The sequence below is a fragment of the Alligator mississippiensis genome, chromosome 1 (assembly GCF_030867095.1).
Source record: "Alligator mississippiensis isolate rAllMis1 chromosome 1, rAllMis1, whole genome shotgun sequence".
NCBI classification, from domain to species: Eukaryota; Metazoa; Chordata; order Crocodylia; family Alligatoridae; genus Alligator; species Alligator mississippiensis.
The window spans coordinates 328,395,122-328,419,768 of record NC_081824.1 but is presented as its reverse complement, the minus strand read 5'-3'; the positions used below and the strand labels follow the sequence as shown (position 1 = coordinate 328,419,768).

Sequence of the window (24,647 nt, the reverse complement as noted above, 5' to 3'; positions counted from 1 at the left end):
TTCTGCTAAGCAGGGATTCCCATCCCCTCTGCCTTACACAGGCACCTGAGCATTAGCTAGTGGACCACATGCTGGCTACGGTACATGCTGTCGCAGACAGTAGTGGCAGCTTAGGGCTTTTGGAGCTAATCAACAGCTCAGCTGGTAATGTCCCTCCATTCCTTCTTTGTTTAAGAAGAGTTTGAACTAATGAGAGAGACTGTTTGTTTTCTGTTTGTAAATACCTACGACTTAGCAGGGCTATCTGAAACCTGGTGGGATTCTTCCCACAACTGGGCGGTACATATTGAGGGTTATAGGCTGTACAGGAAGGAAAGGGTGGGGAAGAAAGGAGGAGGGGTTGCGCTTTATGTCAATGAGCAATATACTTCAACCCTCATCAAGACGGAATCAAAGGAGGAGAAAGTAGAAGGATTGTGGATTAAGTTACATGGGGGGCAAGGAGAAAGGGATTTGGTGGTAGGGGTCTGCTACAGACCCCCACACCAAGGGGAAGAACTAGATTCGGGGCTCCTGAGGCAGCTCTCAGAGACCATAAAAACTAAGGAGGCGGTAGTCATGGGGGACCTAAACTACCTAGACATCTGCTGGGAGACACAGACAGCAAAGTCCCACCGTTCACGCACGTTCCTATCCTGCATACAGGACCTCCACCTGACGCAGGAGGTACACGGTCCCACTAGGGGGAATGCCTTCCTGGACCTGGTATTGGCAACGGGGGATGATATTGTAGGGGACCTACAGATTGGTAGTCACCTGGGGGACAGTGATCACCAAATACTAGAATTCATCATAAGACGTTGAGTGGGTAAGGTAACTAGTAGGGTGAAAGTGCTAGACTTTAGGAAAGCTGATTTCAATTAACTCAGTCGATTAGTCAAGGACGCACTGCAGAGTAGGAGTTTTGAAGAGATGGGAGCCCAGGAAGGGTGGCTGTACCTTAAGGAAATGATCCTTCAGGCACAGAGGGAGACGATCCCAATGCGAGGAAAAAGAGGGAAAGGGACCAGGAGGCTTCCCTGGCTGACCAGAGAAATCCAGGGCAGCCTGCGGACTAAAAGGGGAGCACACAAAAAGTGGAAACAAGGAGAGATCACCAAAGACGAATATACCTCCTCTGCTCGTGCTTGTAGGGAGGCAGTTAGATGGGCCAAAGCTACCATGGAGCTGAGGATGGCATCCCAAGAAAAGGATAACAAAAAATTGTTTTTTAGATATATAGGGAGTAAAAGGAAGGCCCAGGGTGGAAAAGGACCCCTACTAAATGGGCAGAAGCAATTGGTGATGGACAGAGGGGACAAGGCTGAACTCCTCAACAAGTTCTTTGCCTCAGTGTTCCTAAGTGAGGGGCAGGACAAGGCTCTCACTGGGATTGTAGAAAGGCAGCAGCAAGGCACCAGACTACCATGCGTAGACCCTGAGATGGTGCAGAGTCACTTGGAGGAACTGGATGCCTTTAAGTTGGCAGGCCCGGATGAGCTCCATCCGAGGGTACTGAAGGCACTGGCTGACATCATTGCACAGCCACGGGCGGTAATATTTGAACACTCGTTGCGCACGGGCCAGGTCCTGGAGGACTGGAAAAGGGCCAATGTGGTCCCCATTTTCAAGAAGGGGAGGAAGGAGGACCCAGGGAACTATAGGCCAGTCAGTCTCACCTCCATCCTAGGCAAAGTCTTCGAAAAAATTATCAAGGCTCACATTTGCAAGAGCCCGGCAGGACAAGTTATGCTGAGGGGAAACCAGCACGGGTTCATAGCAGGTAGATCATGCCTGACTAATCTAGTCTCTTTTTATGACCAGGTTACAAAATGCCTGGATGCAGGATTAGGGGTTGATGTCGTTTACTTAGACTTCAGGAAGGCCTTCGATACGGTATCCCACACCATACTGGTAAACAAGTTAAGAGGCTGTGACTTGGATGACTGCACAGTCTGGTGGGTGGCGAATTAGCTAGAGGGTCGCACCCAGAGAGTTGTAGTGGATGGGTCGGTATCGACCTGGAAGGGTGTGGGCAGTGGGGTCCTGCAGGGCTCGGTCCTTGGACCAATACTCTTCAATATCTTCATCAGCAACTTGGACGAGGGAGTGAAGTGTACTCTGTCCAAGTTTGCGGATGACACAAAACTGTGGGGAGAAGTGGACACACCGGAGGGCAGGGAATAACTACAAGCAGACCTGGACAGGTTGGACATATAGGCAGAAAAAAACAGAATGCAATTCAACAAGGAGAAATGCAAAGTGTTGCACCTAGGGAGGAAAAATGTCCAGCATACCTACTGCCTAGGAAATGACCTGCTTGGTGGAACAGAAGCAGAAAGGGATCTTGGAGTCCTAGTAGACTCCAAGATGAACATGAGTTGGCAGTGTGACGAAGTCATCAAAAAAGCTAATGGCACTTTATCGTGCATCAGCAGATGCATGACGAACAGATCCAAGGAGGTGATACTTCCCCTCTATCGGGCGCTGGTCAGACCGCAGTTGGAATACTGCGTGCAGTTTTGGGGGTCGCACTTCAAGAGGGATCTGGATAACCTGGAGAGGGTCCAGAGAAGGGCCACTTGTATGGTTAAGGGCTTGCAGGCCAAGCCCTATGAGGAGAGACTGGGGCACCTGGACCTCTTCAGCCTCCGCAAGAGAAGGCTGAGAGGTGACCTTGTGGCTGCCTATAAGTTCATCACGGGGACACACAAGGGAGAGTTTTTATTCACCAAGGCGCCCCTGTGGGTTACAAGAAATAATGGACACAAGCTAGCAGAGAGCAGATTTAGACTGGACATTAGGAAGAACTTCTTCACAGTTCGAGTGGCCAAGGTCTGGAACGGGCTCCCAAGGGAGGTGGTGCTCTCCCCTACCCTGGGGGTCTTCAAGAGGAGGTTAGATAAGCATCTAGCTGGGGTCGTCTGAACCCAGCACTCTTTCCTGCCTATGCAGGGGGTCGGACTCGATGATCTATTGAGGTCCCTTCTGACCCTAACATCTATGAATCTATGTGGTAATAAATCCTCTGTTATCAAGGAGTGGGGGGAACGTCTCCCTAATCCTGCTCGGGCCTGGCCACGCCCCCCCAGATCAGCCCTGTAAATGGGGAGGGAGGGCTACTCTAGCGTCCCCCAGGCACATCATCAATCTGACTTTCTTTTTTGTAATGGTGCAAGTATCTGGTGTTGTGCCCTACAGCAAAACAGCTCTGGAAGTTGTATTAATCGTTGGAGCCTGGGTATTGCAGGGTAGAAATTTAGATTTGCTGCCCTCCAGGCAGACTAGTTAACAAAACTGAAACAGTGGGAGAACGGAAGGTCCCTGAGGTATAGCTGGCCAGCTGGCATGTGTTTAGCAGCACTGCTGTGCCAGGTGCTCCTCCTGGGAAAAGGTATGAGGCCTGGAATTAAGAAACAGCAGAAAGCTGGGAAAACCATGGGGCTCTGTGAAACAAGTTGTTTGTATCACTTTCAAACAAGTTGTTTGTATCACTTTCAAACAACTGGAGCCTCTCCATCTCTGAGCTGTTCGCATCATGCCAGCTTAGAGAAACAACAGGTCTGAAAGTTTTAAAATATAGGTGGAAATATGCACAGACCTCTCAGCTCTCCACAGTATGTTTCAATGGTGAAAAATAAGAGATTGTACCCGGGAACCTTGAGCCTGAGCTTCTGGCTTAATAGCTGTCAGCTCCCACTGCAAATAAGGGTTCTGTAATGAATCTGTCTGGTGAATTTGCTTGTTGCCTGAAGCTAAATGGCTATGCTATTGTTGTGTTTGTATCTGCAGTGATACAGTAGAAAATATATGTAGTAAAATAACTAGAGGTCTAGAAACTGCATTTTTGTTGGTTAAGTTGGCTGAGCTGTATGACTAGCCCGGTCTGTCTCCCCTTATCTGAGTGCCCAGGGCCTGGCCAGTCAGAATGGACAAACAACCTGGCTGAGGAGGGATGGACTGAGTTATGGGTATAAGCAGCCTTGGTGGCTGAAGGGACAGAGTGGAACTGAAGGAGGGTGAGAAGCTTCTAGTAGTCGGCTTTCCACTAAAATCAGGCCCACACAGTGTTGTAGATAGAAAAGCTACCTTCTCAGACTAACACCTAACCCTAACCCTGAAGTCACTATCTCAGTCTTGCATCCAGTTACCAAATGTTGATTTTAGTGGAAACCAGACTTTTCACATTCTCTTATCTTCACCAAAGTCAATAGGAATCTAGGATATTCCCTGAAACTTTAGAATCAATTGAATGTGAGTTTCAAAATGTATTATGTTGCATATCAATAAGGAGGGAAGACAAAAGGAGAAAGAACATGTGTTGACTACAGGTTCTTATTTTACTTGAGCAGTATGATGTGATGTGGAAGATAGGCAGACACAGGTTCCTAATCTACCTCTAAGGCTACATCCAGATGAGTGTGGCTGTGTGGTGTGTGGCACCGCAGATGTGTCTTCACGTTCTTCATGCTGCAAGGGAGCAGTATTGGGGGGGAGGGGTTGACCCCTGAATATCCAGGGGCCAAAAAACTTGTGCAAAAAAAAATGCAGAGTGGTGTATGTAGGGGCAGCTCATGCCACTCAAAACCAGAGCCTGGCAGGCCAGAGCCACACTCTGGATGCCAGCCAGGCTCCAAGTAGCTGAAACCCCAGAAAGACCCCAGAACCCCAAGTAAAGCCGCTGGAGCCAGCCCAGTGTTGGTCCCAGCCTCCTCGCCCCAACCCAGGGTAACCTGCAGCATGCCAGAAGGTGTGTGACACGGGCATTCCCAGGGGACAACTAGAAGCGGCACAAGGTGTGCCGCTGCCAGTTGCCTCCAGGGAACCAAACATCCACACTTATGTGGATGCAGCCAAAGGGTTTAGACCAGTGATTCTCAACCAGGGTGCCAGGCACCTTTGAGTGCTGTGCTTTTAATGGTGCTGTACAATATTAGCACTGTTAGGTGTGCAAACATTTGTACATGATTAACAAGATAAACCCAGAGATTTCAAATAGGAACACATAGTGTCACAAACATTCTGGCCTGTTGTGGTCTTCCTGAGTTCCTTGCAACATATTTGCAAACTAATAGAAAACTGTTTTGTTCCTTTTCCATAGGAAATGAGTGAAAGCTAAGAGCTGGCATTTTGTGAGGGATGCCTTGAGTCAAACAAGGTTGAAAACCACTGGTATAGACAGACATTAATATTTGCATTAATAGCAAATGAGAATGATATAACTGTTACATCTCCACGCCTTTGTAGTGAATCGAGTGTTTCAAAACCACTGCAGCTTTAACTCTGGAGAGGGAGTTAGCTATTTGAATCTGAAGTCAGGCAAAAGGCAGGGACCGAGTACCTTAGAGACTAAACTCATTCAGAAAGTCATAAGTTTTTGTAGGTGGCAGCCTACTTGGTCAGGGTTAAAGTTACAGTGATTTAGCTAATTTGCAAGAACATGTAAATGTAACAGCATTGTAACAGCTGATGTGTGCTCCTATGGCAGCTCCCTCTCTCCTTTCTAAGTGGTTAAAAGGTAGATTTGCCCATACACTAAGATAGCTAAAGGGCACTTTATTGACTGCTAGAGGTGTTCTCGAGAGCAAGGTTCAAGAAGCCTGTCCCACCAAAAATAGTATTCAAAGAAATACATTTAAATATGTTATGTAAATTTTAATATTAAAATGCAAATAGCATATAAATAAGAAGACAGTACAAGAAAGGAATATTAAGCCACTGACTAAAAATAATGAAATACTTGTTAACCTAAAGGAATAACAGAATCATTAGTCACTGAAATAATAAGAATGTAATCTTAAAATTACTGAGTTTCAAAGACCTCCAACAGGTGGCCAGCCATTAGGGAAAATAACTTCTTACTTAGGTTTTAAACACTAGGTTTCAAAACTTAGTTCACCTGTACATGAACAATTCAGAAAGGACTAGAGTTCAAGGTTGAAGCGCAGAAAATCCAAGGTAGACCTGGGTGTTATGCTCAATTACCTTGCTAGAATTAAAAAGCTTGCCAAACAAATATATCTTAAATAAGGCTAGTGAGGATATATATGGAAGTGCCTAATATGATTGAGATGAAGCGTGAACAATCCCAAATTCTGAATTGCTCCAAAAGAAAACTGTAGACACTGTATCAGTACAGTGATCTGTATTGATCAGCTTAGTATCATAAGTACAGCTTAGTATCATAAGTACAGCTGTGTCCAGCTGAACAAGTTTCTGGTCCCTGAAACTAAGGATTTTCACCCTATTTCTATGTTTTAAATGCATATGGATTTGTGTTTAAAATATATTTACCATATGAGTAATGTATAATCTCTTTTTCTAGAAATTTTACCTTGTCCTGATTTTTGCATTCTTCAACTTGTGCTGAGTTTTATCGTATAACTGAGCAGTCTCATGTGTGTTAAATGCTGTGAATCTCACTTTCTGAGCAAATCCTTCTACATTGGAAACCATGGGGTTAGCCACATGATTGGCAGTGTCCTGTTGGACATAGTCTGTATGTCTTTACATTTTCCCTCCATCCACCTTGTTCCAGACATTCCTAAGCCAAAGAGACCACTAACAGTTCCTATTTCTTCTAGTGTCTGTCCTAATCTTAGGGGTTTGTAATCTTTGAGAATGACCTGTAGAAAGGTTGGCCACATTTTAAATTCTTAGCTGATAAGAGACCATCCTGCCTATTAAAAGATGAGAATAAAGTGGAGCCACTTCTGTTACATTTACAAGGAGGCGATTCCTTCATGTTCCACCGAGATAGATTAAATAATACTAGAATGTGCACAGTCGTGTATCTTGATCTGTAAAATTAGAAAGTATGTATTTTCATTAAGAATTCCAAGATGTCTTGACAAAGGTCTTCTAGAGGGGTTAGACATTTTTACTAAACCCATCACACATTCAATGCCTTTCACATCTGCAAAAAAAAAAAATGTAACTGGTAGTGAGAACTGAATCAGAGCTGTGTTTCAGAGCCTGCATTTCCTGTATCTGCCTTCCCCTGATCAGAAAGAGAGCTACTGCGTTTCTGAATAATTTCTCCAGAGGAGGGCATAACATTTCCAGAACCACATCCTTTCAACCAAGTAGTTACAGCAATATCATTAGAACAAGCTTCAGACATCAGAGTAAGTTCAGGGATGAACAGGACTGTGGGCTCAGAGCAGTCAGATGAGTAGAGGATTGCACTGCCAGTGGTGGCACATTTCCAGAGGGACTTCAGTAACCCTGGTAACAGTCTCAGCATTGGAAACCAGAGAACCAACAGTACTGTCACCTTATCTGTCTCCCCTAGAGGCTCAACAGCCAATGGTAAGTCTTGTAATCATCCCTTACTCTTTGTCCAGGTGCAGTTAATCCTAAATGAATTACCCTGTTGTGACTTTTTTCCAAGCTCTTCTTAAAGGATTTGCTGCCTAGAAATGTTTAAGATTGTCACAATATGTCATCATCGATTTCTTCTGTTTCCAATTAAGAGATTTTTCATTGGAGATGGTGAATACGTCAGGTTTTGATAGGACCTGTGGTTTGTTTTCTCTCAGTTGAGTAGCTAATGGGACAGCATCTTTGGGGTTTTCTCTGGGTTCCTCCTTAGGTGGAAGTAACTCTTCCGGCAGGAAGCACATTACCCTTATCTGCACAGGAAAAAGGGGGCATTTACTTCTGTCATAAATGTGCTCTTTCATTCATTGGCAATTCAACAATGTGACTATTCCAACTTATGGTCACAGGATTCACTTGTGCAAAATATTCAACAAGTGGTGTAATTTCCTTTGTTAGTGACTTCCTTTACACTTTCTTGCACTTTTTTTACAGCAGCCATTTTGGCAGCCTGACTCTCCTTTCCTCCAGGAGATAGGGCTTGGATAGGGCTTGGATTCAGAGTTTCCTAGGCAAATTGGAGGATTGGGCCAAGAGAAATCTCATGAGGTTCAACAAAGTCAAGTGCAAAGTCCTGCACTGAGGACTGAAGAATCCCATGTACCGCTACAGCCTGGGGACTGCCTGGCTAAGCAGCAGCTCTGCAGAAAAGGACCTGGAGGTTACAGTGGACAGTAAGATGGATATGAGTGTCCTTGTTGACAAGAAGGCTAACAGCATACTGGGCTGCATTAGTAGGAGCATTGCCAGCAGATTGAGGGAAATAATTATTCCCCTTTATTCTGCATTGGTGAGGCCATATCTGGAGTAGTGTCCAGTTTTGAGCCCCCCACTATAGAAGGGATGTAGACAAGTTGGAAAGAGTCCAGTGGTGAGCACTGAAACTGGTTCAGGGACTGGGACACATGAGTTATGAGGAGAGACTGAGGGAACCTTGTTTTATATAATTTGGAGAAGAGAAAACTGAGGTGGGATTTGATAGCAGCCTTTAACTACCTGAAGGGTGATTCAAAAGAGGATGGAGCTAGACTGTTCTCAGTGGTGGCAGATGACAAAACAAGGAATAATGGGGTCAGGTTGCAGCAAGGGACGTTCAGTTTGGATATTAGGGAAAACTTTCTCACTAGGAGGGTGGTGAAGCACTGGAATAGATTACCTAGAGAGCTCATGGAATCTCCATTCTTGGAGGTTTTTAAGGCCTGTCTTGACAAAGCCCTGGGATGATCTCATTGGGGATGGTCCTGCTTTGAGCAGGGGGTTGGACTAGATGACCTCTTGCGTTCCCTTCGACCCTTAACTTTCTATTATTCTATATAAGGATGTGCCTAATCTTTAAGATGGTGCTGTATTTATTCTAATATAGCAATTTGATGTACCTTATTTGCCAACTTGGAAATGTGCCTATTTCAACGCCAGATGAAACCAGATTTAACTGTCATCAAACCACTATAAACTATCTCTTTTGCTTACGTTTTGAATTTTCATTTATGACATTTTTCTTGCCCATTACCACTTACTTTGCTGTTGCGTCTTGTATCTTTGTTTCTCAGCCTAACTTGACTTAATGCTAATTATAAACAGGGATCCTGTTTTTTTCTGATTAAAAAAAAATCCCCAATTTTGGGGTTAGAAAAAGTAACCCAAAATCCACATGAAACACTGTTATAATATATAGTGGTGTTTCATGTGGATTTTGGGTTACTTTTTCTAACCCAAAAATTGGGTTGTTTGTTTTTTAATCAGAGAACACCAGGATCCCTGTTCATTAAAATCCTATTCCATCCTGCACAGCTGCCACAAAAGTGCCAAGACATCCAGATTCATTATACATTTGGCCTGGAAAGATTCTGGGTGAGTGGACTTGGACTACTGTGCATGTTCAAAAGTAGCCAGAATGACTACCTAGACTTTTAGGTCTACTACAGTCTAGTACCCCCTGGTCAACTCTATGGGCATGTTTACACACGCTTGGGGGGTGGCGGGGATGCACTTTAGAGTGGCTGGAGCCACTCTAATTAAAGTGCCGTAGCGTTTTGTGTATCAGTGTCCCTGCTCTTCAAATGGCAGCAGAGGCACTTTAAAAGGTTGCTGAATGAGCTTTAGTTAAAGCAGCCCCGCCATCATTTTGTAGTACAGGGATGCTAATACATGAGATGTGGAGGCTGGCTTGAGCACACTAATTAGCTGTACTTACAGCATGTTGGAGCAGCTTCCTAGCACATCTACAGGCACTCTGTAAATCCATGATTTCTTAGATGGAAAGCCACGCTGAGTAACTGTTTGAAGCTGAGATTATGCATTTAACTCAATAGAGGGGGAAGAGGACCTGCCCACCTTTTCCTGAATATCTAGTTGTTAAGACTTGGTATTTGCCTGTACTGTGACAGACTTCCAATTCCAAGTCCCACCCAACAAGAGAGGATGCTGATGTACAGCTCCCAATTCTTAAGAAAGTGTCCTGACTACTAGGTTATAGGCTAGACTGGGCTAGGAACATCTTGTATCTCTCCTATTGAAGTTGCCTGCCTGTTGAGCTGCCTGAAGTTAAAAATTCTTAGGGCAAGAAGGAGAGCAAGCAAGAAGCAGCATGACTTTGTGGCCTACTGAAGTGGGCACTTCCCTAGGAAGGAGGAAGGAGCCTTGGTTTCTTGCTCCTCCTCTCACTGCTCTTTATGCTCTTTTACCAATTGGCTATTTCATAAAGAACTGTCCAGCTGTGGCATGGCCAGGGGCCACATGTCATGCGGAGTTTGCCATGTGGCTATGTTGACATCATATGCCTCCCTGCCATGCAGACTGCACGTGGCACCACAGGCCATCCCCAGGGCTCTCTCCCACTGCACAACAGTGGGGAAAGCGACTGCCACGGCCAATGGGCCATGTGTTAATGGCTCACAAGCTGTATACAGCCTGTGGGCCACCAGTTGGACAGCTCTATTGAAGTCAGAGCTGCTGTCAGTTGGGTACACTGCTGCAGCTGGAGCCTAATGTGATGGAAGGTTCAAATAGACATCTCCCCTGTGAGCAGGATGGATCCCAACTTGATGTAAGGGATGAGCGGTGGGAGAGTTGTTTGCCTTCCTAGTCAAAATAGGAGTGCTTTCATAAGGTATGACAGGCATTTTCCTTATAAGCAGGGATCTGGGTGTTCTGTTTCCCATGAGAAAACAGAAAAAAAACACGGATTTTCCCTTTTAATAGAGAAAAGTGCATATTTTTCATTTTAACAGAGAAACATGCAAATTTTCCACTTTTGTGAAGAGCTCTCTGCAGGCTGGCAAAGTTGCAGCCTGCAAGGTGCTGGGGGGAGCAGGAGAAGGGTAGTCAGGCAGGGGGCACCATGTGCACGTGCACGCTCACACATGCGCGTGGTTGCTGGGCCGAGCAGGGAGCGAGATGGAACGGTGGGCAGCTAGCTCATCCAGGAGTTGAGGGAGGGGGAGGCTGGCTTCTTGCCACTGTGCACACTCCCAGGGGTGTGCACTTCTTGCCTCCCAGATTTGTGCGCAGGGTAGGGGCAGGCTACCTGCTACGGGCTTGGACTCCCTGCTCTGCTGCCCTCCCCCCAGGGCCTCTACAGCCCAGCAGGTGGGACCCGGAGCAGCAGGGGCCAGGCAGGGAAGCTCCTTGCTGCTGCAAGCTGTGCACCTCCCTGGTGAGGTGTCCCCTACCTGCTCAGCAGCAGCAGGGGTGGTGGGGCAGAGCTGTGCCCCTCACTGCTGCTGGGAGGGTATCAAGTGCCTTGCCACAGAGCTCCCTCCCAGTGGTGGCAAGGAGCTTCCACAACTGGTTCTGCTCTGCCCTGCCGCACCGGGTCCTGTCCGCTGGGCTGCAGAGGCCCCAGGGGGAGGGCAGCAGGTCAGGGAGGCCAAGCCCTCAGCGGCCAACCCACACCTGACCCCCACGGACGGGCTCTGCTCGGACTATGCCACCCATGAAAGAGGGGAGGACAGGCTTTGTGCTCTGCTCTGCCGCATCAGCTGCCACCTCCCACAGGCGGCATCCAGGGATTGGGCACTGCTGCAGGGGGTGGCAGAGCTTTGTCCCTGGCCCCATAGCCCTGGCAGCTGGGGGCCCCCTCTAGCGGGGCTGGGGTGGGGGGAGTGCAGCTGGGGGTGGGGAATGAGGGGCACCAATAGGGCTAGGAGTCTGTGGCTTGGGAGTGAGGGGTCTGGACCTGTGTCCTGGTGAGTGAAGGGAGCAGAGGAAGCTCTGATTTTCCATGATTAAAAACCCCAAATCAAATGCTTGTGTATTTGGCAATTTATAGGTATTTAGAATTAATTTTAATATAGTTATTGAGGCACTTATAGGCTTCCAAATTGCTTTAAAATTGTAAATATATCAATAAAACATTGTGTTCAGTTGATACGTATCTATGTAGTGGCCTTTCATTTTAATCATGGATTTTTGGGATTTCTATCAGAGAATTTGTGATTTTTAAACAGAGAAAACCAGGATCCCTGCTTAAAAGTGATTGCTAACAGGTGGAACAGGATTTAGGCCTCTTAACTGAGCCAAATCAAAGGAACAATGGTGTCCAGGATTTTAGGCTCATAGATTTGCCACATTTTTGGCTAAACAGCCATGGAAACTGTCTCCTCTCAGAACAAAGCATACTAAAGAGACCACAGTCAAAGGTCCTAGGATCTTCTTGACTGAGAGTTCCACTTTAAAAATCATCCCACAATTAGGAGGGGCTTTTTGGCCTCGGTATTACGTCTGCCACTAAAGAAAATAAATAAATGAGATTATGCCCTGCGGGGAATTCTTCTCTACTTGGAAAAATCTCTGGAACTCTTTGTCAGCCTTGCCGCTAAAGTTAATGAAGTTGGTAGGAAAGTGTGCTGGTAATGAAGTCAGGAAAAGACTCAGGAGGTTAGGAGCTCATTTACGTGAGATATTCTCAATCTGTTTCCCTTGCATCTTCTGGAACCTTTCCCAGGTACACATTATAGGCAAAAATAAGATGCCATTTCTCAGTTATTTCTTTGATTGTGATACTAAAGTATTGACAAACAAATGGCAGCATGTTAAAGGGTTGGGAACTTATTACATGACAGCTGATCCATGATAACTGTCTGTGTGCCCAGTATAAGGAAAAGACAAAGCATAGTAGTTTGCCCTGTTTTATTAAGAATTACACTGCCATGTATTTGTTTTCCCTTACTACATGGAAAGAGGGGGCACATGAACAGTTACTGCAAAACAGCTGGTGCACAGCTATTCTTCTTAAATCATTACATCTTGTTCATTTATTCATACCCCAAATTGAGATTCTAATTAAAAAATGCCGCTCAATTCTGCTTCTGTTTCTTAGGTAAAGTGCTTTTATTTAAAATCATCTTTAAAAAAAATTATCACCTGGAACTGACATACAACGTTTTGAATTATTTTACAATTGAAAGATATTTTTATAGTGCCATTTTTTTCATTATATAGGAAGGGCTGGCTCGAATTTAAGCAAGATAATTCTTTGAAGAAATAATAATCCAACTCAATTATTTCATTATAACTACAGCCATAAAGATCAGCTTCAATTAATAGGCTGCTAAAGACTTTAAGCCAAAAATCACATTTACTTAGGAGGGACTAGAGTTTAGTAACGATCACTCAAGGAAAAAAAAAAAGGAAAAGAAAAAAACAGCATGTAACATCCCAGTATTGTAAGTCATTTTCAAACAATCATCATCATTATGATCATAAAAGGTGTCTAGAGTGAAACTGTTTATCATTTCTTGTGATTTTAGTTTTTAATATATTTGGAAACTTTTATTTGAATACTTCAAGAGTGCAATGTAGCTTTGATAAAGTCTCTAATAATATTCTAAAAATGGTGAATGTTAACAAACATTTTAGCTGCAGTCGTACCATATAATGCATGCAGACTTCAGCATCCATAGAGTCCCTTCTTTGTTCAGAAATCTACTCTCAGTTCTCCAGTGCACAATGGTACCTTAATCATCAGCACAGGACTTTTTGATCCAAGGGAACTTTTAAACACAATATCAAACAATGTCTTTGGAAATCAGAACCCCTGGGCCTTGTTCCTGACTCTTTGAACTCCTTACTTTGCCCCTGAATCATCAAAATGCCAAATGTGATTAACTTTAAGCACCTGAGTGACCTTGTCCCTATTTTATAGATTTCATAGACATTGGGGCTGGAAGGGATCTATAAGATCATCAGATCCAGCCCCTGCCCAGAGGTCAGGAAGTCTGCTGGGGTCAAAGGATCCCAGCAAGATAAGCGTCCAAATGTTTCTTGAAAGTGTCCAGAGTAGGTGCTTGTACCACCTCTGAGGGGAATCTATTCCAGACCTTTGGGGCTTGCACAGTAAAGAAGTTTTTCTGTATGTCCAGCCTAAAATGGGTCTTGCAGGAGTTTGTGACCATTGGATCTTGTCATTCCCTAGGGTGCTCTGGTGAACAGGTGTTCCCCCAGATCCTGATGCACACCCTTTATGTACTTGTAGGCTGCCACCATGGCTTGTAGGCTTTACCATTTAGTAAAGCAGTCAATAGACACTGAGGTGTATTTGACTTCTCAGACACTTAAAGTAAAGCATGGACATAAGTGCCTTGCTGGCTCAAGGCTTTCTATCTCAGTTAACTTAGCTGTGAAATAGATTTAATAACATGGAATTCCTCAGCTTTGTTAGATTTGCTAGGTTCTGCAAATCCTGCTTAATTTTTTTTAAGTTCTTTGAGTTTCTCGTATAAGGTCATGAAGAGCATGCAATATCAAATGAGAGAGGTGTTCATTTATACCTGGAATCATGTCAGTGCCCTACTAGCAGCCAAACTTTCAGGTTTCCTTTCTCCCTTTCCCTCCTTCTCTCCCTCCTATTGCTATTATTGTTGCAAATCAAACCTTCCAGGCACAAATAGTATGGAGCAGTATGAACTGCCTCATTAACAGGGATCCTAGTTTTCTCTGATTAAAAATTGCAAATCCTCTGATTAAAAACCCCAAATCTGTGATAAAAATTAAAGGCCCCCCACAGCCCCTCCCAATGCTGCTGGTACCCCACACTCCCTCCCCCCACAGTCTCAACAGCCCTCCTGATGCCCCTTGCACCAGTCCCCCAGACCCACAGATATGCAGACACAGACACTGACACCCACCCCAGCAGATAAGTGTGTGTGGGGGGAAGGGAAGGTTCTGGGGGGTAGATCAAGAAGGGGGGAGTGTGCTTCTGTGCCCACTCCCACTCCCAGGGCCAGGGGATGAGGACAGGGGTGCCACTTTGTGGGCCACACACATGCTGGGCGGCCTGACAGGAGGTTCACACATGGAGGCTGCCACGGCAATTCTGCCACTGCACCCTGCACTACCATCCCATGGCTACCTGCATGGCTTTGTGGGTGAGTGGCGCAGGGCACAGCAGCAGCAGTGCAGTGACAACCACCGTGTGTGGGTCACATATGTGCTGCCCAGCCAAGGTGTGAAACGGGGGGCTTGCATGCAGCGGCATGCCCCGTGACCAGCTGCACAGCTCCACAGTGGTGCAGGGTGGTGGCGGCTGCATGCAGGGTGGCAGGGATTTGCAGGAAAGCACTGCCACCATGAAGCCATGCCCTTCACCCCTGCGGCAGCAGCAGTGTGGTGATGGCTGGACAGCATGCAGCCATCCCCCCACCACCACCACCACCCCACACTGCAGAGCATGGCTCCATGGCAGCAGTGTGAGGTTTTGTAGGCAGCGGCCATCACTGCCATCACAGGCCTCCATGTAAGTGTCAGTGGCCACTGTGTACTAGCCCAAGCCCCCGTCCCCCACCCCTGTGCCCCCATCCCTCACCATGGCTGCAGAGCTGGCCACGGAGCTGTGCTCTGGCCACATGCCAGCCTCCCTCTCCCCCTCCCCTGGGCAAGCAGCTGGGCAGCATGTGCGCGGCCCGCACATGGCAGGCACTACCACATTGTGCCCTGCATCTCTTGCCTGCAAAGCCCCCCACAGAGGTGCACCCCTGCCCTCACCCCCTGGCCCTGCTCCCAGCTGCAATATGCTGCCTGGGCCCAGCAGCACCCCCTGCTCCCTCAGCCCCCAACCTTCTTCCCCAGCCCTGCCCCACAGCCCCACTTACCTCCATGCTCCAGGGGAAAGGGTAAGTCTGAGTCTGAGTCCAGCCTTGGCTGCCTCAAAGGCTCAGGCCCCTCCCTTCCTCCTCTCCCTCCCCCTCCAGCCAGGGCTGGCAGTTTCCTGCCCTTTTTGTAGCTCCTTTTTGGAGTTGTGCCAGTCTGCAAGAGCTCTTTGCAAAAGCTGAGAACCCATGGATTTCTCTACTAAAAAGAGAAATCCGCGTTTTCTCTGATAAAAACAGGGAATTCATGGTTTTCTTCATTTTTCCATGGGAAATGGAAAACCCAGATCCCTGCTTATTAATTTGAAGAGGTGTTACATTTTGTGGCTTGTGATGATAACTTGTTAGCACTTTTAATTATTTCATGGCTGATCAAAGCAAATTAGAAAGCAATGCATGATTGTTTTCACAGTTTCTCAGTCTTGTCTCATTTTTGTGCTTTGAAAAAGTAGTAGTGTATTTTCCCCTGAAGTCAGACTTGTAGAGCCAAAAGGTTGGTAGGAAGAAACAGACCCTCATGAAGGGGGACCTGAGCATCACAAAAGAGAAACCAGTCTTGCAGATTGTAGTAAGACTTACAAATCCTACCACGTTGACCAGACTGATCTTTTACATAGCAATAGGGATGTGTTGTAACCACGGCCATTAATTTTTCTCCCAGGATGTAATAGTTACTGATTTAATTGTACTAGAGACTGTCATTCGTTTTAGGTAGACATTGACCCACTAACTAATTTTTGGGTTTCTCTATATAACTGTGCATGTTAGAAATGTCATCTTCTTAAATGAAAGCTGAGATTATTTTGTTGATACCATCCATGTATCCTGAAACCCTGTTATGTCTTTCCCTCAGAATGGCCCTGTTCACTGTGGCTAGGGACAGCCATTACACATAAACTGGTTTAAGTGATCAGAAACTGGTTTAAACCTGTAACAGAACAGATGTTCAGTGCACATAAACCAGTTTGAAAATGGCTGAAACTGGTTTGAGGTAAACCTGGTTAAATGTAGTATCAGACTTAACTGACTTGGGTCAAACCAATTTATGCAATGTCTGTCCCAGACCCCTTCCTGGTTTAAGTTAAACCAGAGTCCCCCAGCAACCCAAATGCTTTGCAACCTTGGGTGGGGCTCTGCTCTCTGCTCCAGCCCAGCAGGGCTGGCCCCACCCCTCTGCTTCCTGCCCAGAGCTCCGGCAGAAACTTCAGGTACAGTGGCATCTGCCTGGCTTCCTCCTGCTCCCCCCCCCCCACCCCACTCTCTGCTCAAGCAGGGATTCTCCACTCCCCTCTGCCTTACACAGATACCTCTCAGCATTAGTTAGCATACCACATGCTGGCTACAGTCTGGGCTGTGGAAAATGGAACAAAGGCAGACAGGACAGTGTTGGCCTAGGGCTTTTTGGAGCTAATCAACAGGTAGCTGGTAATGTCCCTCCATTCCTTACTTAGAAAAAGTTGTTTAAGAAAAGCTTGAACTAAGGAGAGAGGCCTTTATTTTGTTTGATGGGCTGATAAATGCTAACAGCTCCCTGTTTAACTCCCTTCTGTTTAACTAAACGTTCTGTTATCAACAGGGCGGGGGGGGGGGGGACCCTTCCCTAATCAGAGTGTCCTGCCAGGGTCTGGCCATGCCCCCGCCTCAGCTTAGCGTATGGAAGGGAAGGCAGGGCTGCTTTAATGCCCACCCTCCAGCTTCTAGCCTGAGCTACTGCAGGCATGTACCTGCATTTCTGGGAGGTCTGTGCACTTACAAACTGATTCAGCCTAGCCAGATTAGAATAAACTGCAAAGATTGAATCAATTCAGGCTCAGGCTTTTTTAATGTTTGTCCCTAGCCTATATGTATCTGGTCTAGTCTAGACTACAGTCCTCTGCCAGCAGAACTTTTGAGTGTATCTATACTCAGAGCTACTCTGAAGTGGCACAACCCTTCTTTGTGCTGCTAGAGTTGCATTGCTTCTCCTAAATGAAAGACATCTTCTGCAACTCTCTGGTAGGCACAGAAGATCCATGTAGATGCTTCTATGCCTTCCGATAATTTTAGAGGTTTATTGTTGCGAATCAAACCTTCCCTTTCCAAGTTTTACTTTGTACAGTGCCCATCTAGCATCTGCAGTGGACCCACAAGAAGTGGTTTCTCTTTTGACATCAACTTCTGCCATCCGTACCAGATAAGTGTAGACAAGGCCACTGAACCTCTCAAGAATTCTCATGATCACATGTACAGTCTGCTGAGGTTAAAGTTCCATTTTAATCAATCACATTACTTTTTAAAATCCTATTCACATCCTGAATGGAACACATGCAAAATGAATCATCCTCATCATTGTTCTGTTCCATTCCCAACAACCCTCTAGCATGGGTGAATATGTTCTGTGTTAAGAACCAGGAGAATGTGAACTGTTCTTCAATATGTCTTTAATAGTGCTTTGCCCTCCATAATTCTTATTAATTAGCTTGGCCTCATAGTTTTCATAAACTATGGATTAAACCCAGATCTCTTACATGGTAAATTAAGTCTCCGCTACTCACTCATGCAGTCTCCCAGAGAGGATTTGCCAAGCATTAGCTCTTGACTGAACTTCTTCTAAAAGAGGTTATTCTGCCATAGGTAATGCTGGTGAACTGCTTTTTCAGTGCATTATTTAGCTTCTATTAGTATATGCGCATAGCCTTATGCTGCTGTCAGCATAATGTAATTTGTCCTGTAGCCCAAGTGGTAAAAGTCTGTGCAGCAACACTGAAGTTTTGGACATTAAATTCCACTGCTGATGCATGATTGGAGGGTTTTCTATAGTTAAAATGTAATTTTAATTTGCCATTTTTCATTATGAAAGTATTTACATATAGAGGCTTCATTTAAAAGAAAGTTGTCTGGGTTGCCAAGCATTCAAAAGTTAGGGAATTCTAGATTTGAAGTCACCTGTAATTTAATTAGGTTCAGTTATTGTCAAGTATAATGGTGTAGTCTTCAGTTAAGTGAGAACTGGATTTCTTGTCCATGGGGCTTCAACTTTGCTCAGAGCTTGCGACAGTGGTAAAAGAGTGAGGCAACTATTTCATAGTTCACTGTATCCCTTTATTTTTCCTTGTGACACCCCAGGTTTTTTCTACTTGTGCATCATTTATTATCACAAAATTTTGTTTTTTCAGTCATGTGGTAATATATATTGTTTTTAATGAATCGGTAAATGTATTTTTCTTAATAAAGCCAACTTTAAACAGTTCAGTTGAATCAAACAGCAGTAGATTTGATGAAAAACTTCAAATTTTTATTGAACATATTATGGCAAAGGGCTTTATTTTGAGGAACTGTCATAAAAATCAATCCCCCAAAAAACCCCAAAACAATATAGTAATATCTTCAAACTAACATGCAGTCCCGGGTAAGTTTTAAAGTGGTTTCTACCAGAATCTTACTGAGTACTTATATTCTGTTGTACTTTTTTTCAGATAATCATTCAAAGCCAATGGAAATTGATGGGGATATTGAAATTCCTCCTAACAAAGCAACAGTCCTTCGGGGCCACGAATCAGAGGTGTTCATCTGTGCCTGGAACCCTGTCAGTGACCTACTAGCATCCGGGTAAGTCAGTTACTGAAAATATTTTCCCTGGGAATAAAATATCATCTGCTGTAATTAGGAGCTATTTAAAGAAGCAAGAATATAAAGGAGACTGTGCAATTTTGATAGGTCATGTCTCTCTGAGGGTAATGGTATCAGTGTGCTATTTGAAAGAATTGTGAGGTGATGCACTGCCTCAAGTCCATGCACAGTTAACAGATGCTAGGTCTGAAGACACTATTGTCCTGAATATATATGTCATACTTTATTGATTTATATTTTTAAATACCCTTGGAAAATCCTCAGTGTGCTAGGAGCTCATCTACATGACTCTCACTCTTGTTAGGCAAGGCTGAGCACTCCCATTTCTCCCATTTCTTAGCCTGCCTCTTCAGCCTAACAGTTTTCTATTAGATTGATTAACAATACTTAGGTAAGATCTTAGTTCTCACAAGGACCAACCCAGACCAGTGGTATTAGGAACATAGAACAGATATCTGGAAGTGAGACCTCCTAGTCATTAAGTTCAGTCCTCTAGTATCTCAGACAGTCAGGTCATAGAATTACTTCACTCAGATCATTCTCTTCCTTAGGGAAGACATAAGACAGAGGTGGGATGGAAAACTGATACCTATCCTAAAATATTTTTAAAAAATAGAATCAGCAACCTCCTCTCCCTCTGCATGAAGAGACAAGGGAATCCCTAACCTGCAGGAAACAGAATTGCAAAGGAATCATACCTCTTCCCTTTTGGAAATGGAGGCAATAAAAAACCTGACCTAAAGAAGCAAGAATGAAAACTATGAACTCCAGAATTAATAGCGCTTCAAGAATATAAATGTGAGGCTCAAACAAACAGAGCAAAGTCTGTGTGACACTGCAGATAGAAAACAGTCATCAGTAACTGCTGACAGCAAACAGACATTTTGGGAAAATGGAGTCTTTTATGAAAAGTTATGTGACTGGTAGAATAGATCTAGGGAGAAGAACATCTATGATATGAGATTTTTTTTGTGAATTCTAGAAGGCATTAAGTCTGAGGAATTCACAGAAACCTTCTGAATACCATTATTTTTTTTTAAAAGAGAACTTAACTACAGCATTTCCTTCTGATAATCTGAATACAATATGGGATTAATTTATCCCATAACATCTTTGTATTATATTGGTTTCTAAATTGACAGAGGTACAAACTACATGTAGACTAGGCCCTAAAATGTAGATTGTATTAATTATTTGGATTGTATTAAGTATTGTAAACTCTTTGGGACAGGAATTGTCTTTTCTAGACTTTTGCACAGCACCTAGTACTGTAGGGCTTTGATCTTCGATTGGGGCCCACAGGTACTACTACAAAACCAGTAACAAAGTATCATCCTACTAATTACAGCAATAAAATGGACCTATATCATGCATTCACAGTATTCTCACTTAGCCTGCTTCCTCAGCCTACCAGTCTTTTGTAAGGTTGATTAACAATGGCTGCATCTACATGAGACACTGACTGCGCAGTCATTACTGCACAGTCATTTAGTACTTGTATAAAGCAAGTACTAAATGACTGTGCAGTAACTAGAGTAACTAGAGTTACTGCACAGCAGCATCTCCAAACAGGATTTTTTGTGATGCTGACTGTGACTACTGTGCAGTAGCATTGCATCACACTTTCTTCCACGTAACTCTGTTGTACAGTAGTCACAGGCTACTGTGCAGTCAGAATCTTATGTAGATGCTGTGAGATCTTAGCTCGCACAAAGGCCAACCCAGATCAGTGTTATTAGAAACATATTGCAGTAATCTGGAAGTGACCGCCTAGTCATTCGGTCCAACCCCATGGTATCTCAGACAGTTAAATCATAGAATTACTTATCTTGGATCATTCTCTTCCTGACATAGTGTAGAGATGCAGAAAATGAAACTAGCTTCCAAGTTATATGTTTGATTCCTATTAAGGAACTATAGTGTGCACCAAGTCTTCCTGGTAAGACTCAATGAATATTTTCCAGAAACAGACATTTTTTTTTTAATTTGCATTCATAAGGCCAAAACAGCAGTAAAATTCCAGAATGCTACTCTCTTCATAACTACCCACTGCATAAATCTTCCGGCTCTGGAAAACTGCATAATATTAAGTTAAACTGTGACCCAAGAGTATATAATTGAAAAGAAGACATTAAGGATTCAGGAAAAATTAAGAATTAAAATTAACCTCAAAGCCTTAAAATAATTCCTCCTTAATCTGTGAGAGGGATAGAGGGGAGGAATTTCTACCCATTTAGAGCAGCGAGGTTCTGGAACAGCTTTTTACGAAATGAGACAAAAAAAACCTGCTTTTTATTTTATTGATTTTTTTTTAAATATATCATTTAAAGATAAAAATATATAGCAACTATAGATGTAAAACTAAACTATGTCACAAATAGTAAGCAATAAAATAAAAAAAAGGTGGGGGAAGGGAAGAGAGAGAGAGAGGGAGAGAATAAAAAAATAGAAGCATGAAATAAACAACAATCTATCTACTAAAATAGTTCAAGAATTCTTTCCAAATTGCACCAAACTTTTCAAAGCAGTTATGCTTGCTAAACATAACTCTCCCCATAAATGACAGCTGCACCATCTCATTGTTCCAGATTTCAACCTTTCCAATGCAACAGTATAATCCAGCATGTTTCTAATAAGACCTGCTGTCAGAGTGCAATCTGGGAAGGATTCAGTTTGAATTCCTTGGGGATATACCGAGGAACATACACATTTTCCAAAGGTATCAGTGTTGTATTAAAATCCATGGTACTCTGATTATCATTTCTTTCAATAGGTTATCATTTCTTTTCAAAAGGAATAGATAATGGGGCATGACCAAAAACTTTGACTGAGCATTGCCTGAAATATATTACATATCCAACATGTATCCACCCTCATGCCCCAGCCAGCTGGGGCAGCGTCTACACATCAGTTGATGAGCAGTTTTTTACTCTGCAACAGCATAGTATTTGTATTTACAAGTACTATCCTGCTGCGGAGTAAATTAGTTTACTCCAGTCTAATAGGGGTGCATGTGTAAATGCAAGATGTTTGTGGCACAGCTAATTAGTCTACTGCGTAGTAAATGTCTTGTGTAGATGTGCCCACTATCTCCTACCTTAATGCCCTGGTATCAGCCTTATTCCATATAGCTATAGTCAGTGGTTCCAATGTTGAATCAAATAAAAAGGGGGGATAATGGGCAACCTTGCCATGACCCGCTTTGCAAGGGAAATGGATCGGATAACTTACTATTGGTCACAGCTCTTGAAGTGAGATTTGTATGCACCATCTTTGTAATACACAAAGAATTACTTCAGCAAACACAAAAGTCTGCATCTAGTGCTAAAATAGCCAGAGGGACATTGGAATTTTGCACTACTACTACTGTATCAATAACTTGATGTACATGACCTAAAACATGCCTTTTTGATAAAGCCTAATTGAGTTTTGCGCATTAACTTCAGGAGCACCTGTTCAAATCTATGAGATAAAGTTTTGGCTAGGATTTTGGTATCTAAATTCATTAAAGAAATTGGTCTAGAGTTAGTACAGTTAATAGAATCCTTGCCTCATGTAGGAATTACAGAAATAATAGCTTTACATAATATTTCTTTAATTTTTTTATAAAACTCCACAGAAATCCATTACTGTCCAGAGATTTACTGTTGTTCATGCACTTATGGCCTGGCCAAAGTTATCTTATCTAATGATAAAAGAGCCTCAAAAATTTCCTTTTCCTCATTTTCAGTGTACAAATTAGAATAAAATTGACTAAACTGTTGGTTGATTTCATTGGGTCATATGAATATTCCCAAGAGGGTCTTTTATAGATGACATTTTATTGTGGGCGGATTTACACTTTAGTCTATATGCTACTAACTTTCCTGTACATTATCCTAATTCCTGGTAAACTTGATGTAATCTAAATAAAGAGCATAATCTGTCTTCTGGGACAGTAATTTATTCAAATCATATCTCATATTGGTAATAATGCATACTTTATCAAGCAAAGGGTTTGTGACATAATCCTCATCTAAAGCCTTAATTGTTCTTATTAAAATATCTATTTCTATACCCTTTTTTCTTTTTTTGCCAAAGCATATGCTATTATATGTTCATGTAAAAAGAAGGCCTTAGTAGTTTCTCATAATACTGTAACAGAGTAAGGAGTATGTTGATTAAGCTCCATAAAATTTTTCAGCTCCTCTAAAACGAAAGCTTCAAATATATAATCATTCAACAAGGAGGTGCTGAGTCACCAGTAATTATTAGGGCTGTGTGAAGCTTCAGTAGCCGATTTTATTTGAAGGAGATCTGACCCAATTCGGGAGCCAAATCTCCAAATCAAATTGGAAGACCTATTAATCTCTCCTAATCAAAACATAAGCCTCCGAATCGATTCAGAGATTCAGCCATAGACTGTATAGGCAGGCACTAGGCAATGCTGGTGGGAGCAGCTGTGGAAGCAGCTGGACAAGCCGAGGGAGCAGCTGGACGAGCTGGGGCTGCTAGCGCAAACCTGGGCTCATCCATCTGCTCCCACCAGCACTGCCTGCCTGTATAATCTATAGCTGAATATGATTTGGTGCCAAATAGGTTTGGATTCAGCCAAATCAAATCAGGACAGTGATTCGAATCACTGAATCGAATTATTGTCCCTCCGAATTGCCAAATCTGAAGCAAATACTTTCTGCTTTGCACAGACCTAGTAATTATATACAGCCAGTCTATCTGTGAGGAAAGGTTGAAGCTCCACCTCAGTGTTATCTGCCACAGCTATAGAGGCAATAGAGGCATTAACTACAGTCAGTTCTGCTTTGAGAAACTAAACAGTAGTCAGTTCTAAAATATACTGACTGAGGTGTTGGAAAAAGAACCTTATAAACACTTATTGTTGGATTCACTATTCACCAAATAACAATTAAACCATGGTCTGACATATAACTTTGAATGACTTCCCTCAAAGTCAGTTTTGTGGATGGAGATACCCAAGACCTATCAATGACAAGATCCAAACATTAATTCCGATGTACCCCCAAAGCATAACAGTATTTCCCAAATACAGAGATCTTTCCAAAAAAAAAAATAAATTATAAAATGTTCATTGTCTGTTTTGGGACCATAGACATCTCAAAGTAAAAATGAAATCTACACGATAACATTTGCAAAAACAAATCTACCTTTGGGATCACCTATGTCAATTAAATGGGGGCAAAATCTTTTATGCACTAAAATAAGAACTGCAATAACTTTGTGTTAAATACACTAGGAATTGCTAACCCCACCCAACTGTGCTCTAATTTCTGAGAATCCTCTGTGAAGAGATGAGTTTGTTGGAGCATAGCAACATCAGTTCTCTGTCTTCTAAGAAAAGATAATATTTTCTTCTTTTTAATAGGACTGTTGAGGCCATTTCCATTCCAAGATACACACTTAATAGACTGGCCATTATCAATAATGTTATCTTCTGTGTTCAACTTGGTGCATAGCTGGCAATTTGCCAGTTTCCTTAAATCAAATGAACCACACTTAATCTGTATCCTTCCATAGTTTGTAATATCACCATTCTTTCATATGTTTAGAGCTAAGGGTGCACTGATATATTGGTGG

General features: G+C 43.4%; 1 protein-coding gene across 3 annotated transcripts in view; it reads left to right on the top strand.

Annotated features, from left to right (window-relative positions):
• The window catches only part of TBL1X (transducin beta like 1 X-linked), a 321,636-nt gene that overhangs the window by 250,843 nt on the left and 46,146 nt on the right, over positions 1-24,647 (top strand). For all 3 annotated transcript variants that reach the window (XM_019495106.2, XM_059720930.1, XM_006273491.4), the window contains one exon: positions 18,902-19,034. In XM_019495106.2, the coding sequence (XP_019350651.1) occupies positions 18,902-19,034 (133 nt within the window). The remainder of the gene's footprint in view (positions 1-18,901; positions 19,035-24,647) is intronic.